General features: G+C 40.0%; 1 protein-coding gene across 1 annotated transcript; it reads right to left on the bottom strand.

The window, feature by feature from the left end:
* Positions 1–3,774: 3,774 nt before the first annotated feature.
* PHLDA2 (pleckstrin homology like domain family A member 2) lies at positions 3,775–6,693 on the bottom strand. The gene is made up of 2 exons (XM_015822066.1): positions 6,351–6,693; positions 3,775–3,902 (listed from the first exon to the last, which is right to left on the bottom strand). Exons 1-2 carry the CDS (start codon positions 6,691–6,693, stop codon positions 3,775–3,777), a joined length of 471 nt encoding a protein of 156 aa, XP_015677552.1.
* Between the last annotated feature and the right edge of the window lie 9,975 nt (positions 6,694–16,668).

Genomic DNA, 16,668 nt, shown 5'->3' with positions numbered 1-16,668 from the left:
CCAAGCAAATCATTAAAAGCTATAATCAAAACAGCTAGATCAGTGGTTCTCAACCTTTTTAATGCCGCGACCCCAACCGGTCGTAAGTCGAGGACTAAACCGGTTGTAAGTCGAGGACTAAACCAGTCGTAAGTCGAGGACTAAACCGGTCGTAAGTCGAGGACTACCCAACCGGTCGTAAGTCGAGGACTTTCCCTGCCCGGGAGCGCCGCGCATGCGTGGTTCCGCCCCCTGCGCCGGCCGAGGCATAGCTGGCAAGCGGCAGAGACGGAGCAGGCCGATCACCAGCTGGCCCAGCCCAAGGGAGGTAAGGCACCCACCGGAAAAGGGGGAAAAATGGCGGACAAAAAAATGGCGGACAAAAAAAATGGCGGACAGCCTTGCTTGGCGACCCCCATGAAATGATCGATCGACCCCAAATGGGGTCCCGACCCACAGGTTGAGAACCACTGAGTTAGATGTTCTAGATTAGGTTTGGCTGAGCTATGCTGATGCTCAACAATTAACTTTATGGGACTAGAAAAAGATACTATAGTTGAATCAAAGGGTTATGTGATGTGCAGTGTGCTGTGCAGTTAAGATGTTGGATCATGAGCAGGTTCTAGTTGACTGTAATCCATGGAAGGTCACTGGGTGATTTTGGGCCAGTCATTCTCTCTAGGCCTAACCTATCTCAGTACTGTTATGGGAAAAAAAGTGGAACAGAGAGGGCTATTGTGCACTACTTTAAACTCCTGAAGCAATTTTTTTAAAAAAAATAAAGCACATTGATAAATGTTCCAGTACTCTAAACAGATTAGCAGTTCAGGAAGTAGCAGTACAATATTTGACTAAACACGTTAATCTTGAAAGCTAAGCGGGACCGGATTTGCCAAACAATTGGATAGGAGACTGCCAGGGAATATCAAGGCTTATGCTGGATTAGAAGTCAAAAGACTTCCTGGAAGACAGTAAAGGCAAATGGATCCATAATGTTGCCAAGAAAGACAGATACCTTGGTGCACTCATCATGCTTTTACCTTTACCTTGAACAGACAGGTAAAATTGACCTGAAACCTTAACCCCAGGTTTCTACTCATTGGAATCAATTGTAATCTGTTAACATTTTCATCAAGGAACTCTCTTCCAATTCATTAGAACATTCTGTGTTTTGGAGCTTTTAAGAATAATACTCATGGGAAAGTACTATGTTATCCTTCTTGCCTCCTTCGCCAGGAACATTCTGACGAAGATATTATTTCTGTGAAATAGTCAAAATGTTAAACTAGCCAGGCTATGGGGTTGTGGACCAGAGTCTCTTAGGTCTGCAGTTCCAAAACAGAGATGGGAGAGAAAGGCAATTGTGATGGCATGTGGAACTTATCAAAGCTTCCTCTCAAATGGGCTTTGATCAAGAAACCTGACTCCCTTCTTTGAGGGGGAGAGAAAGGCTGGCCTGGAGGCCTTTGGGAAGGTTTTCTTGAACTCTTGTTTAATTGTACACCACGTAGTTCATCAGGATTGTTGATGCTAGTCAGACACCCTTCTAGCGGTACTTCAAAAGATTGAGTGATGGCACTGAGGAAATTATACTGCAGAGCAATATGCTGACTGGGTGTTGCTAATTAGAGATAATTTTAATTCACTGTCTTCTCCAAGTGAATTAGTGCATGACAATGAGAAAGCTTTCACTGCTGTTCAAAATTTTTACTTTTTTTAAAAAAGAAAACAATGTGCATCACATAATATGCCAACATTGTGGGGGTCTGAGGATGCTTTCATAAGAAACTAACACCAATAGAATTATGTAGCCTAGTAAAGAGGTTCTTAGATTATGGGAAGACTTTTAAAAGACATTACTCAGTTGCTTCATAGATTAGCACTGGAAGTTATATTCCCCCTCCTTTATTCAAATTCAGATATCAGCCGAAAGGTAAAGGTTGGGGTTTGGATATTTGGTTCCTTCCAACTGACAATTGACATTGCATCAGTGTATTTGCTCCTGTCTGCTGGTTCCTCAAAATTTCAGAGGCTGTTATATTAGAAGTGTAAAGAAAACTTCCTCTTCTTATTCTTTGGGTGACAAAGTGTTAGTTACTAGGGAACTATTGCGTTTAAGCTGCTTTTGCAAGGAGAACTTGTAAGAAAAAGACCCACCTTTACTCCAGTCTTTTAATCTATCTTGTTTCATCTTATATCTCCATTTTGTCATGTCATGTTTAACCAAGCATTCCTGAACTTTGTGTAGTCCAGATACACTAAAATGCATCCCCTATCATTGTTAGCCTGCATGCATATATGTGCAAAAGGAGAGTCCCGTCTAATGAGCGTACAATGGATGTAACAAAGGACATTCTGCAGGTTCCATGTTCAATATATTTTTAAGTGACATATGAAAGATTGAAAAGTAAGATTGAATTTGGAGGCATAAACTTGGGACAAACACCTTAATAATTAGTGCAGGATAAGAGGACCATACTGTGTATCTGTGCAAATAAAAAGGATCTGGGGTGCCTTGATGAATCACAAGTGAACATCAGTTAACAATGAGATGCAACTGCAAAAAAAAGTAAACAGACCTTCATAGACTGCACTAACTGAAATAAGACATCAAGATCAAGAGTGGTGGGACAAGAAACAAAGGGTTTAAATGCCAATGAGGTAAAATTCAATTGGACATTAGGAAAAAAAGCTTTGTTAACTGTTTAACAATGGATGAATAAAACATTCAACAATGCTCAACAAGAGAAACCAATTGCCTTAGGAAGTATTGGACTCTCTTTTGTTAGAGATGTTCCAAATATCTTCTTTTGGGAAAGCTGTCCTAGTGGATTCCTGTGCTAGGCAAAGAATTCAACTATATAGTCTCCCACATCCATTCCAACCTTTACATTCTAGAATTCTAAGAAACAAGAACATAATCCAAAAACATCTAGTTGGAAATAGGTTCCACTGAAAATAATAGGTCTTAATTTCGCTCCAATACAGTATATGAATCTTAATCTCAAAAACCTTATGCAAGTAGAGAAATGGGTGTTGCTATAAGTAGAATAATTTTCTACACTCCATAAAAGTGGCTAAAAAAACCAGAGATAAGTATGGGATACTTGAAATTTGTCAGAATTCCTCCCTGGTTCCAAGCTGTAAGTGAATTATTGAACATCATCTTGTCTCCTACCAGCTCCTTTTTAACATGGGGGAAAAATGGTTGTGTGGGAAGTCCAGAAGAGGGTTGGGAATGGCTGCACGAGGAGGGTCTATAGATAAAAGGTGTCTCAGTCCCTCTGCTATAACTTGAACCCAGGGTGAAATTTTATTTAGCCATTAATGAGCCAAAATTAATTTTTCACAATTATATTATTTTTGTGCTGCTATTTGAAAATAATTTCAGGCAGACATGACAATATTTCTCAGAGGTCAGATGCCTGTAAAATACTGCATTTATCAGACTACTCCAAAGTCAGAATACTCTTGAGCATTACAAAATTTCTGCCCATGAGACTTGTTTGGGACATGAAGATAAAATGAGCATAGTTTACCTGGAATGGACATATGAACACAAAGAGCAATATTAAAAACATTCATCAAAAATATAAAACACAGCTATTACAAATAATTTAAAAGTATTTTTCCCCACCAAATGGTGCAGAATTGCCTATCTCATAAATAGAAAAAAGGAAATAGCAGTTTCCAAACTGAATTTCTTGCTTGGTTAACCAGATTTTGGTTTTTTTAAAGGGTTCTTTGGTTTACAAGTGCTTTTCGGTGAAAGTTCAACTATTCAATTCAGCAGTTTCATTCAATCTGAAGAAATCTAGCAACTTCCATCATCCTTCTTTGCTTTTCTTCATTAATTTCCTGCATCAGCACAATCAAATCACAATCCAAGTTATTAAATCTTGTTTGTATTCCATGGTTATGCTCTAGAACAAGAGAAAAAGAGAGAAAATCAATGGAACAAAAGATAGCAAATATTTCTCAACAAAATAAACAATCATTTTTTCCTCACCAAAATCCAATACATGCCTATTGTATTTCCTTAGTTTCCGAACAGATTGCATATGAGGCTTCCTCCTTAATTTATTTAGGGTTTAAATAAGATGACCTCTTAAAAATAGTATCAGTAAAGCAGCAGTTACTTTTCTGATCAGTTTGCCTCACTTACACAGTGAGTAAGAGCTATTTTCTCAGCATCATGAAGTGGTGGAAACACATTTAGGTTTGATTGGTGACTTTTACTGATCAAATTTGGCCTGCAGCTTAGAGATTCTTGATTGAAGGACTTCCCAATAGCAAAGTACTTTTGAGAGTACTTTTTTCCAATCTGGTATGTTCCATTTGTGTTGGCACTCAAACTGACCAATGCATAAAAACCAATGCTGGGAATTGAGAGGTGGGAGGGGTGGGGGGGTGATGTTATGGCCTTAGGACATCTGGAAGGCATCTGACTGGAGAAGGCAGTACTTGAAATTGTACTTGAAATTGATGAAATTCTGTGGCACACCTGCTGCAAAGTACCTGAATTTCCACAGGCTTCTCAAATGACAGGGCAAGCCACATTCAGAGATACACAAAGGCATAACAAGCTTTCAGCTATAAAGGATCAAAGCATAATAGCCTACTGGGATCTCCAAAAGAACTTTCAACCCTAAGGATGATGTTTCACAATGTTCCATTAGTCTTTAATAAGCACCTTAGAACTGAATAAATGTATTTTAGAAATAAGTGTTAGGTTCTCTGTGAAACCTTATCACTTTACACTTATATCCCCTAAGAAGTCTTGCTCAAGGAGTCTATAATGTTGCTTAAATGTTAGCAGTTGGAAGATCTTTCTGCCTTTGTGCACTTCCATTTTAATTGCATTATATTTTAATAAAATCAAGAAAAATGCTAAGCCAGAAGTATATACCGTAAGTAGCATTAATGGGGGATTTAAAAATTACCTTGAATCCCCTATTACAATGATACCAGCTCATTCTTCCTTAGTAGTTACAGTTACAATTACTGATATAGTTTGTATCAATGAATCCCCCACTAGCATGATTGATTGGTTATGAGGTTAATCTGTTGTTGATTTAAGGCTGGTATATCTGCTGCATTTCTGGCTGCTTCTGTAGATCACTGCCTCCTAGCAAAGTTGCTAATTGCAACATTGGTGACTTCATCCTGCAGTTCCATATGCAGTCCTAGAACTAGATGCTGTATGTGTTGCCCATTGCTCTAGTTACTCTAAGAGACAGAAAGAGAACACATATCATGAAGAAGCCAGAACTAGTTCAATGGTTGCTTGTAGTCAATTTCCATCCTGCTTCCCTTGTATTAGCAAAGCATTTCCTCTCCAGGTGACCTTTAAATTTGTTAAAACTAAGGCTGTGCACCCATTACAACTGCTTAAAGCAGCATTTTTTCCTGCAAACATGCAGCCTTGGTAGGAACAGTGCAAATCTGGGGAAAGATGTATTTGGTTTAGAAAGTTGCTAATATCAACTCCAAAGCATCGTTTTATTTTGTTTTCAGATCTGAAGCCCTCACTATAACGACTGGGAATTTTAAACACAGTAATCTTGAAAAATTGGAAGTACATGTATATAACACTATATTTGCACATTTCCATGTTTGTCAGAACACGGCTTGCACATGGTAAAAATGCTACTTTCAAAAGGGAAGAAGACAGAAGTGATTACAATAGCGGGCTATAAGGCTGCACTCACAAGATCGTTTTTAAAAAAAACAGCAGGAAGAAGGTTAAGAGTAATTCTTCCCATTAAAAAAACACAAATAGGTGATTCTGCAGCTTGGGTCCTCAATGTTAAGCTAAGTTTGCCCATCATACTAAACCATGGTTTACAAATGTCAATGGTGAAGTAAAACCAAACGTGTTAATTAAATCAATCTGAAATTCTATCTCTCCCTGCCCTCCAATAATTTGCTTTTTAAGTGGATTTATCATCTTACATTTGCAGAAAAGACAAATGTTTTCTCTTAGTTTCCTCTTTGAAGGACAGCAGTCTAAAATTCAGAGTCATCTTGCTCACAGATAAATTATTGTGCATCTCAGCTGAGGTGTGAACCAGACCAGCTTTAACTCCTTATGTAAAAACAGCCACTGCGATTTGTTAACCATGATTTACCTAGCATGTTGTTCTACACTCTGTACAAAGAATAGCCCAATTCGGAACTTGCAACAAATATTTAAAAGAAGGATTATTTTTTTGCCTCACCTGTTTCTCCTAGGTATTACACATAATTTGGATGTAAAAGAAACTAATTTGATGTTGTACTGTTTAACTGCTGCCCGTTTGTTGATAGCTCAAAATTGGAAGAGTAAAATTTTACCTACAATGGAAGATTGGAGATTGAAAGTTTCGCACCTNGCTTGTTCTGGAAGTCGATCAGCGCCATGGTGATGGAGGCGTTCCAGCAGCTCTCGCCCGGGCACCGAAAGTCGATCTCCTTGCGGTCCGTGGTGACGATGGTGAAGTAGACGTACTTGCCGGTGCGCTCCACGCAGTCCACCTTCTGGATGGAGCCGAAGCGCAGCTCCTTGGCGCGGGCCCTGCCGCCGCCGCCGCCCTCGGACGAGAAGAGGCTCAGGCTCTCCTTGCTCAGCACCACCTGCTTCTTCTTCCAGAGCTGGAAGAGGCTGTCGCTGCGCTTCTCCAGCTCGCCCTCGCGGATCACCTCCGACGCCGGCCCGCCCGACGGCCCTTTCATTCTGCCCCGCGCCCGCCGCCCGCTCTCGCCGCTCCTGCCGCCGCCGCCGCACCACTCCGGCCGCGCCACGCGAGAACGACGCCGGCTCGCCCGCTCTGTTGTGTCGGGTGCCGGTGCTGCGCGTCGTGCTTATTGCGCGAAGAGCTCCGTTTACGGTCTCGGTCGGCGTCTCCGCCTTGTCTTCAGCCTCTCCGCCCACGCGGTCGCCCGATTCCCTGGTGGCAGACGGGGCTCCTCCCTCCGACCGCGTCCTTTAACCCACGCTACGGATGGCGCCCCCTTGGGGAGATTTGGCCCGGCGAGGCGGCGGGTTAAAAAAAAGGGAAAGGAAAGGCCCTGTGAGATTTGCGACGATGGGCGCTAAAAGGAGGGACGAAAATTTGAGGGAAAGATCGAATGTGAATTTCCGATTTTTTTCCCCACGAGTACGGACAACTGCCCTACTCCCTGGCAACCAAATACACGAGCTACATTTATACTCAAGAGTCTTCCTTTCGAGGCGAAGTGAATCAAGTTACTTTTGCAGGTGCTGAAGTTATTATGGCGGCGCATTCATGCGTGCAAGAAACCTTCAGTGCAATTACCAAAGATTCCGGAGTTCAGAATGCAAGATGGGAAGAGCTTTATCTTGTTATTTTTATTAATGAAGTATATAACAAAGAAGCGAGGTTAAAGTCACACTACAACAAAAAGTTCAGAGAAGAGCAACTAACATGATCAAAGGCCTGGAGACTAAAACATATGAAGAACGGCTGCAGCACTTGGGTTTGGCTAGTCTAAAGAAAAGAAGAAATAGGGGTGACATGATAGCAGTATATGAGTATTTGAGAGGCTGCCATAAAGAAGAGGGTGTCAAACTATTCTCCAAAGCACCAAAGGGCGAGACAAGAAACAATGGTTGGAAACTGATCAAAGAGAGAAGCAACCTGGAATTAAGGAGAAATTTCCTAACAGTGATGACAATTAACCAGTGGAACAGCTTGCCTCCAGAAATCGTGGGCGCTCCATCACTGGAGATGTTTAAGAAGAGGCTAGACAGTCACTTGTCTGAGATGGTATAGGTTCTCCTGCTTAAGCAGGGGGCTGGACTAGAAGACCTCCAAGGTCCCTTCCAGATTCTAGTCTAGTCTAGTCTAGTCTAAAATTAACAATGGTCCAGGCCGCCAGAAGAGAAAGAACCAGAACTTTGTATCTCCCTCGACACCCAAAGTGGTAAAAGGAAGTAAAGAAGAAGAGGTGTAACAAACATAATAGATTAGTGATTGGGATGTAGGAAAGAAAGTGGATTGTAATGGGATACCCAGCCCCTGATTTATGCATAGTTCTTGGTTGATACAGAGTGAACTTAGCTGGTCTTGGAGATCTGAGCACGGTGAGCCTTGTGGGACAGGACTTGATCTGCAAAAGCCTGAGATACTGCAGTTGCCTGTGTTAGACAAGGGTGATGTGAACCCAAGTGAAGAGTTCCTTCTTGCATTACACCATAATCCAGAAATCCAACTCACTCCCCAGCAAGAAAGGTCATTAGTTAGGTAAAATGAGCATTATTGTCCATGTGTGGAAGCATACATTGTCCATTCACAAAAATGTTAACATATGTTTAGGCATATATGTATAAATACAAATGTTATATTTATTTGAAAACCCCAGTACTTGGAATTCCATTAAGTTGCAGACAGTAATAAGAAACGAAATAAGCAATAGCAGATTACAAAATAATGACAAAACAGCAGAAGTTTGTCAACTGCTAGAAACAAATAAAACAAGCATTAAGACAAAAACCACACAGGAAAAATGAATTCACTAGGTGATATAATTTCCAGGGGGATAGCTTAGCTGCATTGGTCACAAATGCTAGATATACTTGAGAGGTAGCAAATATTTCCATTCTGTTTGAATCCTATATGAAAATGAACATCCTCCATGTCACTCACATGAGGATATCACTTTTGAATCATCTGTGGATATAATTCATTTCAATTTTTAAAATAGTTTCTCAGATTAATGAATGGCTGTTCCAAGAGACTAAGCATCTGGAGGGCAGCAAATCAGGAATACAAGCCCTTGTATTTTGAGGGGCCCTTAATCCCAACAAAGCTTTAATATACAAAACTTAAATTCCATGTCCCTCCATGTCTTTTAATGAAGTATTTCCATCAGGTTTAAACCTTCTGAGCCTATTGCAGTCATTGCCCATGTTGTCTGTAGATGATGGGACCCGTGTCAATGTTCCTGGGATAGAAGCCATTTCTTTTCTCTAGGAAACCTGAAGCGCCTATAATTTGTTGCTTAGTAATGTTAACCAAATCACGCCTCCTTTTTTCCTCTGAGGATACCTTGGGCCAATTCTGTAAGAGAGATGATATCACCCTCTTAATGCAAATTTGAATTCGCTCAAAGCATGTTCTAGATGTTACCTTGATGAAATACAAATATTAGGTAAAATGTAAACTGGTGCTTCCTACTTGGGCTGAGTCACAATGGCGGTGTTCACATAATATGCTAAGCATTGCTTAGAAGGCAAAAGACTCTATTCAGACAGACATTTCTTTGGCAGGCTTAGAAAAGTGGTTTATTCTTGCCAGCGTGTGGGATGTTTTTCCAACTTTCCAGTCTAGCCAGTAATCCTGGAATTCCCAGCTGATCTGACTTTCCTTCCAATGACTGATCTAATTTCATCTTGCTTAGCTTCTGAAACCAGCCAAAGTTGACCACTTATCGATTCTGGTGCTACTAACCCATGCTTCACTGAAAAAATATATATACACTATTGACTTGATTCATATTATATATACTAAATTATAAATTAGAATTACAGAGGCTGAATATGATGGGTGAAACCAGCCAGTGTGGTTTGTGGAATTGGTGTTCGTACATTATATGAACGTATCCATGGTGGTTTGTGAATTGTGGTTTGTGACTTTGGACAAATATCTGCATTCCATTCATTTTTAAAATATTTCAACTATTGTCTTGAATTGGGCCCGGTGCCCTTTTCTATGAGGGCGATTCGGTATCTGCGAGTGTCTGTCATTGATAACCAAATGGAGGTTTATTTCCCAATTGCCCTCGTATTTGGACTGTATTTATCTAAAGGCAGGGCCCTAAGCTATTGGTGACATGAAGAGCGGCAAAGGTTATTAATGATTACTTTTTTTAAAAAAAGGTAAACATTTGGCAACCTTCAGTAACTGGGGCTACAGAGAACACACATACCAGAAGCTCTTGAGACAATCACTTTAGTTACTTTAGTTCTCTCCTAGGAGGCTGGGCCATTAGATGAATGGCTATGGGAAAGCAGCAGAAGGGAAGAGTTTGTTTCCTGTTTGGCAAATCCAAAAGCTCCAGCCAAAGGAAAGAAACAAGAAGTTGCATGAGCAATACCTAGAGTAAGAGTGAGTAAATATATTTGCAGGAACATTTGTTTGCCCATATTATGCCTTACATGTGTATATTTATATGTGGGTTATCGACTCAACATAGCCATTTCCTGAATATATGCAGGCACACAGGAATGGCCTTTCCCAAAATTTTCCTGTAATAACTCCTGTTATTTTTCCTGTAATAACTCCTGTTAGTTGATATTTTCTGAATAAGCAATTCTAAAAACAAGAAAAAAAAATGCACCTAATTAATCAGCAGTGCAAATATTTATAAACTTAAAAAATAAATAAATCTCAGGCTTCTGCACCAGCTGCAGTTGAAAGCATCACCTTTTTTTTTTTTGCAAGACTAGGAATAACAGTACATTCTCTGAATTCCTATTTGTACGGCTTTATCTAGTTTCATGAGATAAAAAACTAATGCAAAAGCTCAAGATGGAAGTGGAAATTACTCTGTTTAAAGTGGTGTGTCACATCAGTGATGAGAAAATCAGCAAAGCATAACAAGTCACTGTAGAACCAAACTAAAAATGTTAATTATTGATGTATTCCAAAGACTACAGAATAAAATCTGTCTGGGATTAGAAGGTATTTACTGTTTATTAAAAGACAGGTAAAGAGGAAGCCCAGTGAACTTCTAATATGGCCAATGACCATTTAAAAAAATTCAAAAAACTAGTTACATACCAAAGGTGCTTTTTCAAAAGGCAACTGGACTTTGTTTTTTCTTGAGGATGTTTCGCTTCTCATCCAAGAAGCTTCTTCAGTTCTGACTCAGAAAAACAAAGGAGATTTTTCAAGGAAAAACAAAGTCCAGTTGCCTTTTGAAAAAGCACCTTTGGGACAACCATGATCTGAATGAATGAGAATCTCCATAGTTACATACCAGTTCATTCCAGATTAACATCAATATGATTTTATTGGAATGACTGTATGTCAAGTTGTTGTCAAATCTTAGAGCCCACATAAATTTTCTCCATGAATGATTTTATTAGAGAACCAAATCTCCGTGCAAAAAAATTGATGTCATATGTTATGAAGAAACCATTCTATTGTGTAATGATAAAATCCAGACATCATTTCCCAAGTGCCTCCTGAAATTAAACAAAGTGGGTATTTGTTTGATAAATCCATAAGCTGATTTCCTTCGGCCTCAGTCCTTATGGAAAAAACAAGGATTTTTATAACATTTTGGACAAAGGAAGTGGTGAATGTTTAATTACCTAGACTGTGGGAAATTCCTCTTTACTTCAGTAGAGCAGGCATTAACTAATACTGCTAAATAATGTCATCCTGTGTACTAATATTTATCTGATTGGCATTCCTTTCCTCTAAGCAATTGTTAAATGCTCCTAAATTATTCTTACAAAACCATACAAATCTTTGGGTGGTGAGAAATAAGCCTTTTCCAGTAAGAAGAAAATTCATATTATTGATTTACAACCTAATTAATAATTAACACAGTTGCTGATGATTTTACCCTGCTTATAGTTTTATAGCTTTCAATTTAAGATATTTTTGTATTAAACTTTATTCATTCAATCACTCTGGGAATACAATTAGTGATTATAGTTATCACTATAGTGAATAGTTATAATTATTAATAAATACATACTGTACATACTAATAAATTAATTTAGGAAGAGTTAATTAAAAAAATTTAAATTGTGCAGAAATGGATATTGACATTGGAAATGAAAGAGAAAGAAGATTCAGTGTACTTTAGAACATGGGATACCTTTTATCCATGGTTAGAGAAATGAGGTAGTGAGAAAGGAATTTAACATGTATTAGTTAAGTTAAATTAATTTTTAGCATACTTGACCATTTTGCTGACCCAAAGCCTCCCGTCAGCTTGCAAACATTTTGCGTGGAGACGGGAATTTTCTGGGGACTGTAATCTCAGGGCCTCAAGTCACACGCTATTACGGCACCCAGGAGCTTTCAGTCTCGGCGCCCAAAGAGCTTGCAAGCTGGCTGGACACTGGGAGCAATGCAATCAACTTGTGTGGCAGAGGCTGGAGAGGAAACAGCTCACTAGATCTTCCCAAGTGGCAGGATGAGGGGGGGGGGGTTAAGTAATTGTGGGGAGCATGAGGAATCTTAGTGGGTTGGGGAAGGCTTTGGATGGTCTTAAGCAGGTGGCCTGTTCCCTCACTAGCCTCCCACCAATGGCCTTCCCCACCCTGAGATACCTCATGTGCACTTAATGAGCCATGCATTTGATTAGCGAATGCTTGGGCGAAAGCAGGGGCTGATGGTGTCAAGGTACGCCATTCGCTCTTACGAATCCTCGAATTACGAATGGAATGGGTAGGCTCCATTACATTCGTAACTCAAGGACTACCTGTATAGGTAGTCTGTTTCCTTTTTTTTTGTTTGTTTTTTCCCCTGGGCTGCTGCAGTGCATTTGTGTTGTCTGATTAATGTAACAGCTTTTTTTGTGGGAGATTGGGCTGCTACTTTGGTAATGGAATACTTGATTAGTATGGATTGTTTTTCAATAGACTTGTGTCTATTTGCTGTCATTTGAAAAAAAAAAGTATAAATTTATATTGGACCTCTCCGTGGCCTGCATGTTCAGCAAAATGAATTAGTAGAAGTTCTCTGTTTGGTCAAACTGTTCAAATGATGAGCTTCTGGCAAGGTTGTATGAACTCCATGGAAACAGACTGCGTGCTCCACAGATAACAGTCTGTGTTCATTCAGGTGTAACCAAGATATAAATAATAATTAGAGCACAATATCTTACACATGTTAACACTTGCTTTTCAACCAGGTTGTGTCTGCCACATTGTAATCCCTCAAACTTTGGTGATGATGCTGATATCACAAAAACAATAGGAAAAGCCTAAAACATAATTCTTTTGCAATTGTCCAAATTTTGAGAAACATGTTCATACCATGATCTCATCCCTCCTTAGTCAGCCTAATCGGGTATTAGAAGGGGTAAAATATGTGGCACTGAGGGCAAAAATCAAATCTTTTCTTAATGGTGGAGGACATTTGTCTTGGGCAAATAATTCTTTCTCTATTTTCTCTACCTCGCAAGGTATAGAAAATATTTTTATGTTGCTGTGAACTCTTTGGAAAAAAGATGAGATACATTAAAAATACTTTTTGACCATACCCTTAACGTTAGGAATAGCTAAGTTCTGTTTATACAGGTAGTCCTTGACTTACAACCACAACTGAGCCCAAAATTTCTGTTACTAAGCGAGACATTTGTGAAGTGAATTTTGCACCATTTTACGACCCGCTTTTAAGTGAATCATTGAAATTGTTAAAATAGTAACAGGGTTTTAAGTGAATCTGGGTTCCCCATTGACTTTGCTTACCAGAATGTTCCAAAAGGTGAACTGCATGACCCGGACACTGCAACTGTCATAAATATACCAGTAAGTCAATTGTGAATTTTTATCACATGACCATGGGGATGCTTCAGTGGTCTTAAGTATGAAAAAAGGCCATAGGTCACTTTTTTCAGTGTTTTTGTAACTTCAAATAGTCACTAAATGAATGTTGTACGTTGAAGACTACCTATAGTCAGTCCCTAGCTTTATTATCCAGACATATGTCCTCTGGGTCTTGAAGGACAATTTCACTTTGGAGGAACATGAGGTAAAAATAGTTTGCAGCTACTGTGACAATGTGAAAGCACTCATTAGGAGAGCAGAACACTGCAAACTCAGAAACCCTTTGGGGTCTTAACGATGTTGGGAAAGAGGTTCATTGCCTTTAAAAAAGCAAAGAAGTGGATGTCTTTACTAGACATGAAGGTAGCCAGCTTGAAATGGTTTCATGGGTTCTTTAAAATCAACCATTGTTTTTGAGGCAAAGCTAAAACAAAGACTGATGGTCGAGAAAGCCCTTGTCCACATGAATCGTTCCACAAGGCAACCCATGAGATTGATATCGCAGAATCTGGAACACAACACTTGCCTCTGCCCCTAAAAATGTAATGCCTTCACGACAGGGGTCACACTGTCTTTCGGAAGGCAAAGGTATGTGTTGTGTTTGGTGGCAGCAGCTGCGACAAGGGTGTGAAGCAGACACGCCATCAGCATCGGGGCAGGCAGATGAGGGAATGGAGTGACAGCTGAATCCAGAGCTGCACAGGCCTGGACAGGCAGGCAGCAGCCCCACCCATCTTTTCCCACAGCAAGGGAGACGGCCTCTCTTTTTCTGAACAGAAAAAGGGTGTCAGTTTGTCACTGTTTCCTCCTCAGCCTGACTCAACCAGTCGATTTGGGACGTGGGAAGCCACTGGAGTCTCCTTGTGTTCAAACAGGGTGTTCAATGTTAAAAAGAAAGAAAGAACCAAAATATAGTGTTCATGAAGAAACTGGATTAAGGGCAAAACGCTTTTTAATTGTGAAGATCATGGCTCCCTCCCTTGCCCGGCCAGTTCCAATATGTCATAATGAAGAGGCAGTTGCTGAGTTCAGATGGCTTTTGAAAACAATTAATAGGAAAGAACTGCAACCTGCACCCACAGAGCAGGAGCAGGTGTTGCCTTTGCTTGGAGCCTCCAGGCTAAGGCTGGGGTGGGCTGGTAACAGCACCTGTGCAATTTCCCTCTCTGCCGTCCCAGAATGCTCTGCGGCTGCAGTCATGTTGCTGCCCAAATGACAAAGAGTTGGAGCCTTGTAAAACTGTGGCTTAGGCAAATGTCAACTCGGCCACTGTATTCAAAATCAGTCTCACGGATTCCGGTGAAGTTTGCTTAGAATTACATTAAATATGGTGACGAGCGTATCTGTTACAGGTACTCCAATCTTACAACTGTAATTCAGTAATTGAACCCACAGTTTTGGTTGTACGAAATTGTTGTTTGCTATGGGGTGTTTTTTGCCAGAAGCCACAAGGAAATGCTGGTTTCTAGAAAGAAAAAAAAATCATAGTCACATGACCATAGGACCTGTCAACTACCATAAATGCAGGCCAGTTGCTGAGTGGCCAAAATGCAGTCACAAGGCTGTGGGGGAGGGGAGGACAGATGTTGAACCTTTGAAGCCAGGTTGTAAATAGCTTTTGTGTATCCATCGTGATTTTGGACAGTCGTTAAGTGACTGTTGTAAGTTGAGGACTATTCAGTGTATTCAGTAAAGTAGCAATTTTTGCTAAGGAATTCCCTGGGAGGCAGTGATTTTAAATAGAGGAGAACAGAATGGGGTCGTGGTTGAAGGAAGTCTTCACTCATCGATCCCTCCCTCCATGATAGTGGAATACAATTAGTCATAATAATTTTAACTGCCAATGAATATAACAAAAATATGCAATATAGGCTACTGTTTGCAGACAAAGGTAGGCCATTGAAAGAAAAAAATATTTTTTTTCTAACTATATGATCAATTATGTGCCATGTAGCTTTAGATGTTGTGGTACATAGCACATAGTACGTAGAAGTAGATGTTGAGACTTTAGAAAGAGTGCAGAGAAGAGCAACAAAGATGATTGGGGGACTGGAGGCTAAAACATATGAAGAATGGTTGCAGGAACTAGTCTAATGAAAAGAAGGACAAGGGGTGACATGATAGCAGTGTTCTAATATCTAAGGGGCTGCCACACAGAAGAGAGGGTCAACCTATTTCCAAAGCACTTGAAGGAAAAAACAATGGATGGAAACTAATCAAGGAGAGAATCAACACAGAATTAAAGAGAAATTTCCTAACAGTTAGAAGCAATTAATCAGTGGAACATCTTGCCTTCAGAAGCTCCATCACTGGAGGTTTTTAAGAAGAGATTAGACAGCAGTTTGTCCAAAATGGTATAGGGTCTCCTGCTTGAGTAGGGGGTTGGACTACAAGATCTCCAAGTTTCCTTCCAATTCAATTGTTCTGTATTCTATTCTGTATTTTTAAGTGCCTTTAAAAAAAGAAGAAACAGAGAACTGCCAGGCTGCCAAGCAAGTACTAAAATCCAGCATCCTCTTTACTGCTGAGTACTTTTGGGGATGTAAGGTTTGAGGAAAAGTCAAATATTTTCTGATAGTGAAGAGCTGAAAAGTAAAATAAGTTCAGTAGCTGCATGGCCTCGGCCAATAAATAATGCTTTGGACTCACAACGTATTTATGCCCTTGTTCAGAGTACAAAGACTTTGATTGTGAAAGTAAATTCCTGATGGGAACAAATGGGATGACTTTATAACTAACAGCTCAGTTTCAAGAACTATTGCAGTAAGTCTGCTGTAAAATTGATGTGAGTCATTCAACATATTGTGACATGGCAGGGAATGTTGCTTCTCCATTGCAGCAAAACAGGATTCTGGACTATGCTGAAAGTAGCCAAACTTTTCCTTTAATGGTGCTGAGAATGGGCTATGTAATTGCTCCAACAGGGACATGTGCAGAGATCTGCATATTCTGGCTTTTGTTTGGAAATTCTGCAAGTATAATTTTGATACTCTCTTTACTTGCAGGTGGGCAATCAAAGCTTCTGCAATTTGATATAATTGCTACCAAACTGTAAATTGGAATTATCAAATAACGCAGAGGGTAATTGTGTGAGTTTTCGGCCTGGTGCTTCCTTCAAGACCAAATATGTCCTTCACTTGAAAAAGTCCCCCCCCTTTGATAAAAGAGGTTTTTAC

Source organism: Protobothrops mucrosquamatus, unplaced genomic scaffold (assembly GCF_001527695.2).
Source record: "Protobothrops mucrosquamatus isolate PMUCROS unplaced genomic scaffold, P.Mucros_1.0 scaffold1454, whole genome shotgun sequence".
Classification (NCBI taxonomy): domain Eukaryota; kingdom Metazoa; phylum Chordata; class Lepidosauria; order Squamata; family Viperidae; genus Protobothrops; species Protobothrops mucrosquamatus.
The sequence above is the reverse complement of the archived record's forward strand: the minus strand, read 5'-3'. Positions and strand labels throughout refer to the sequence as shown.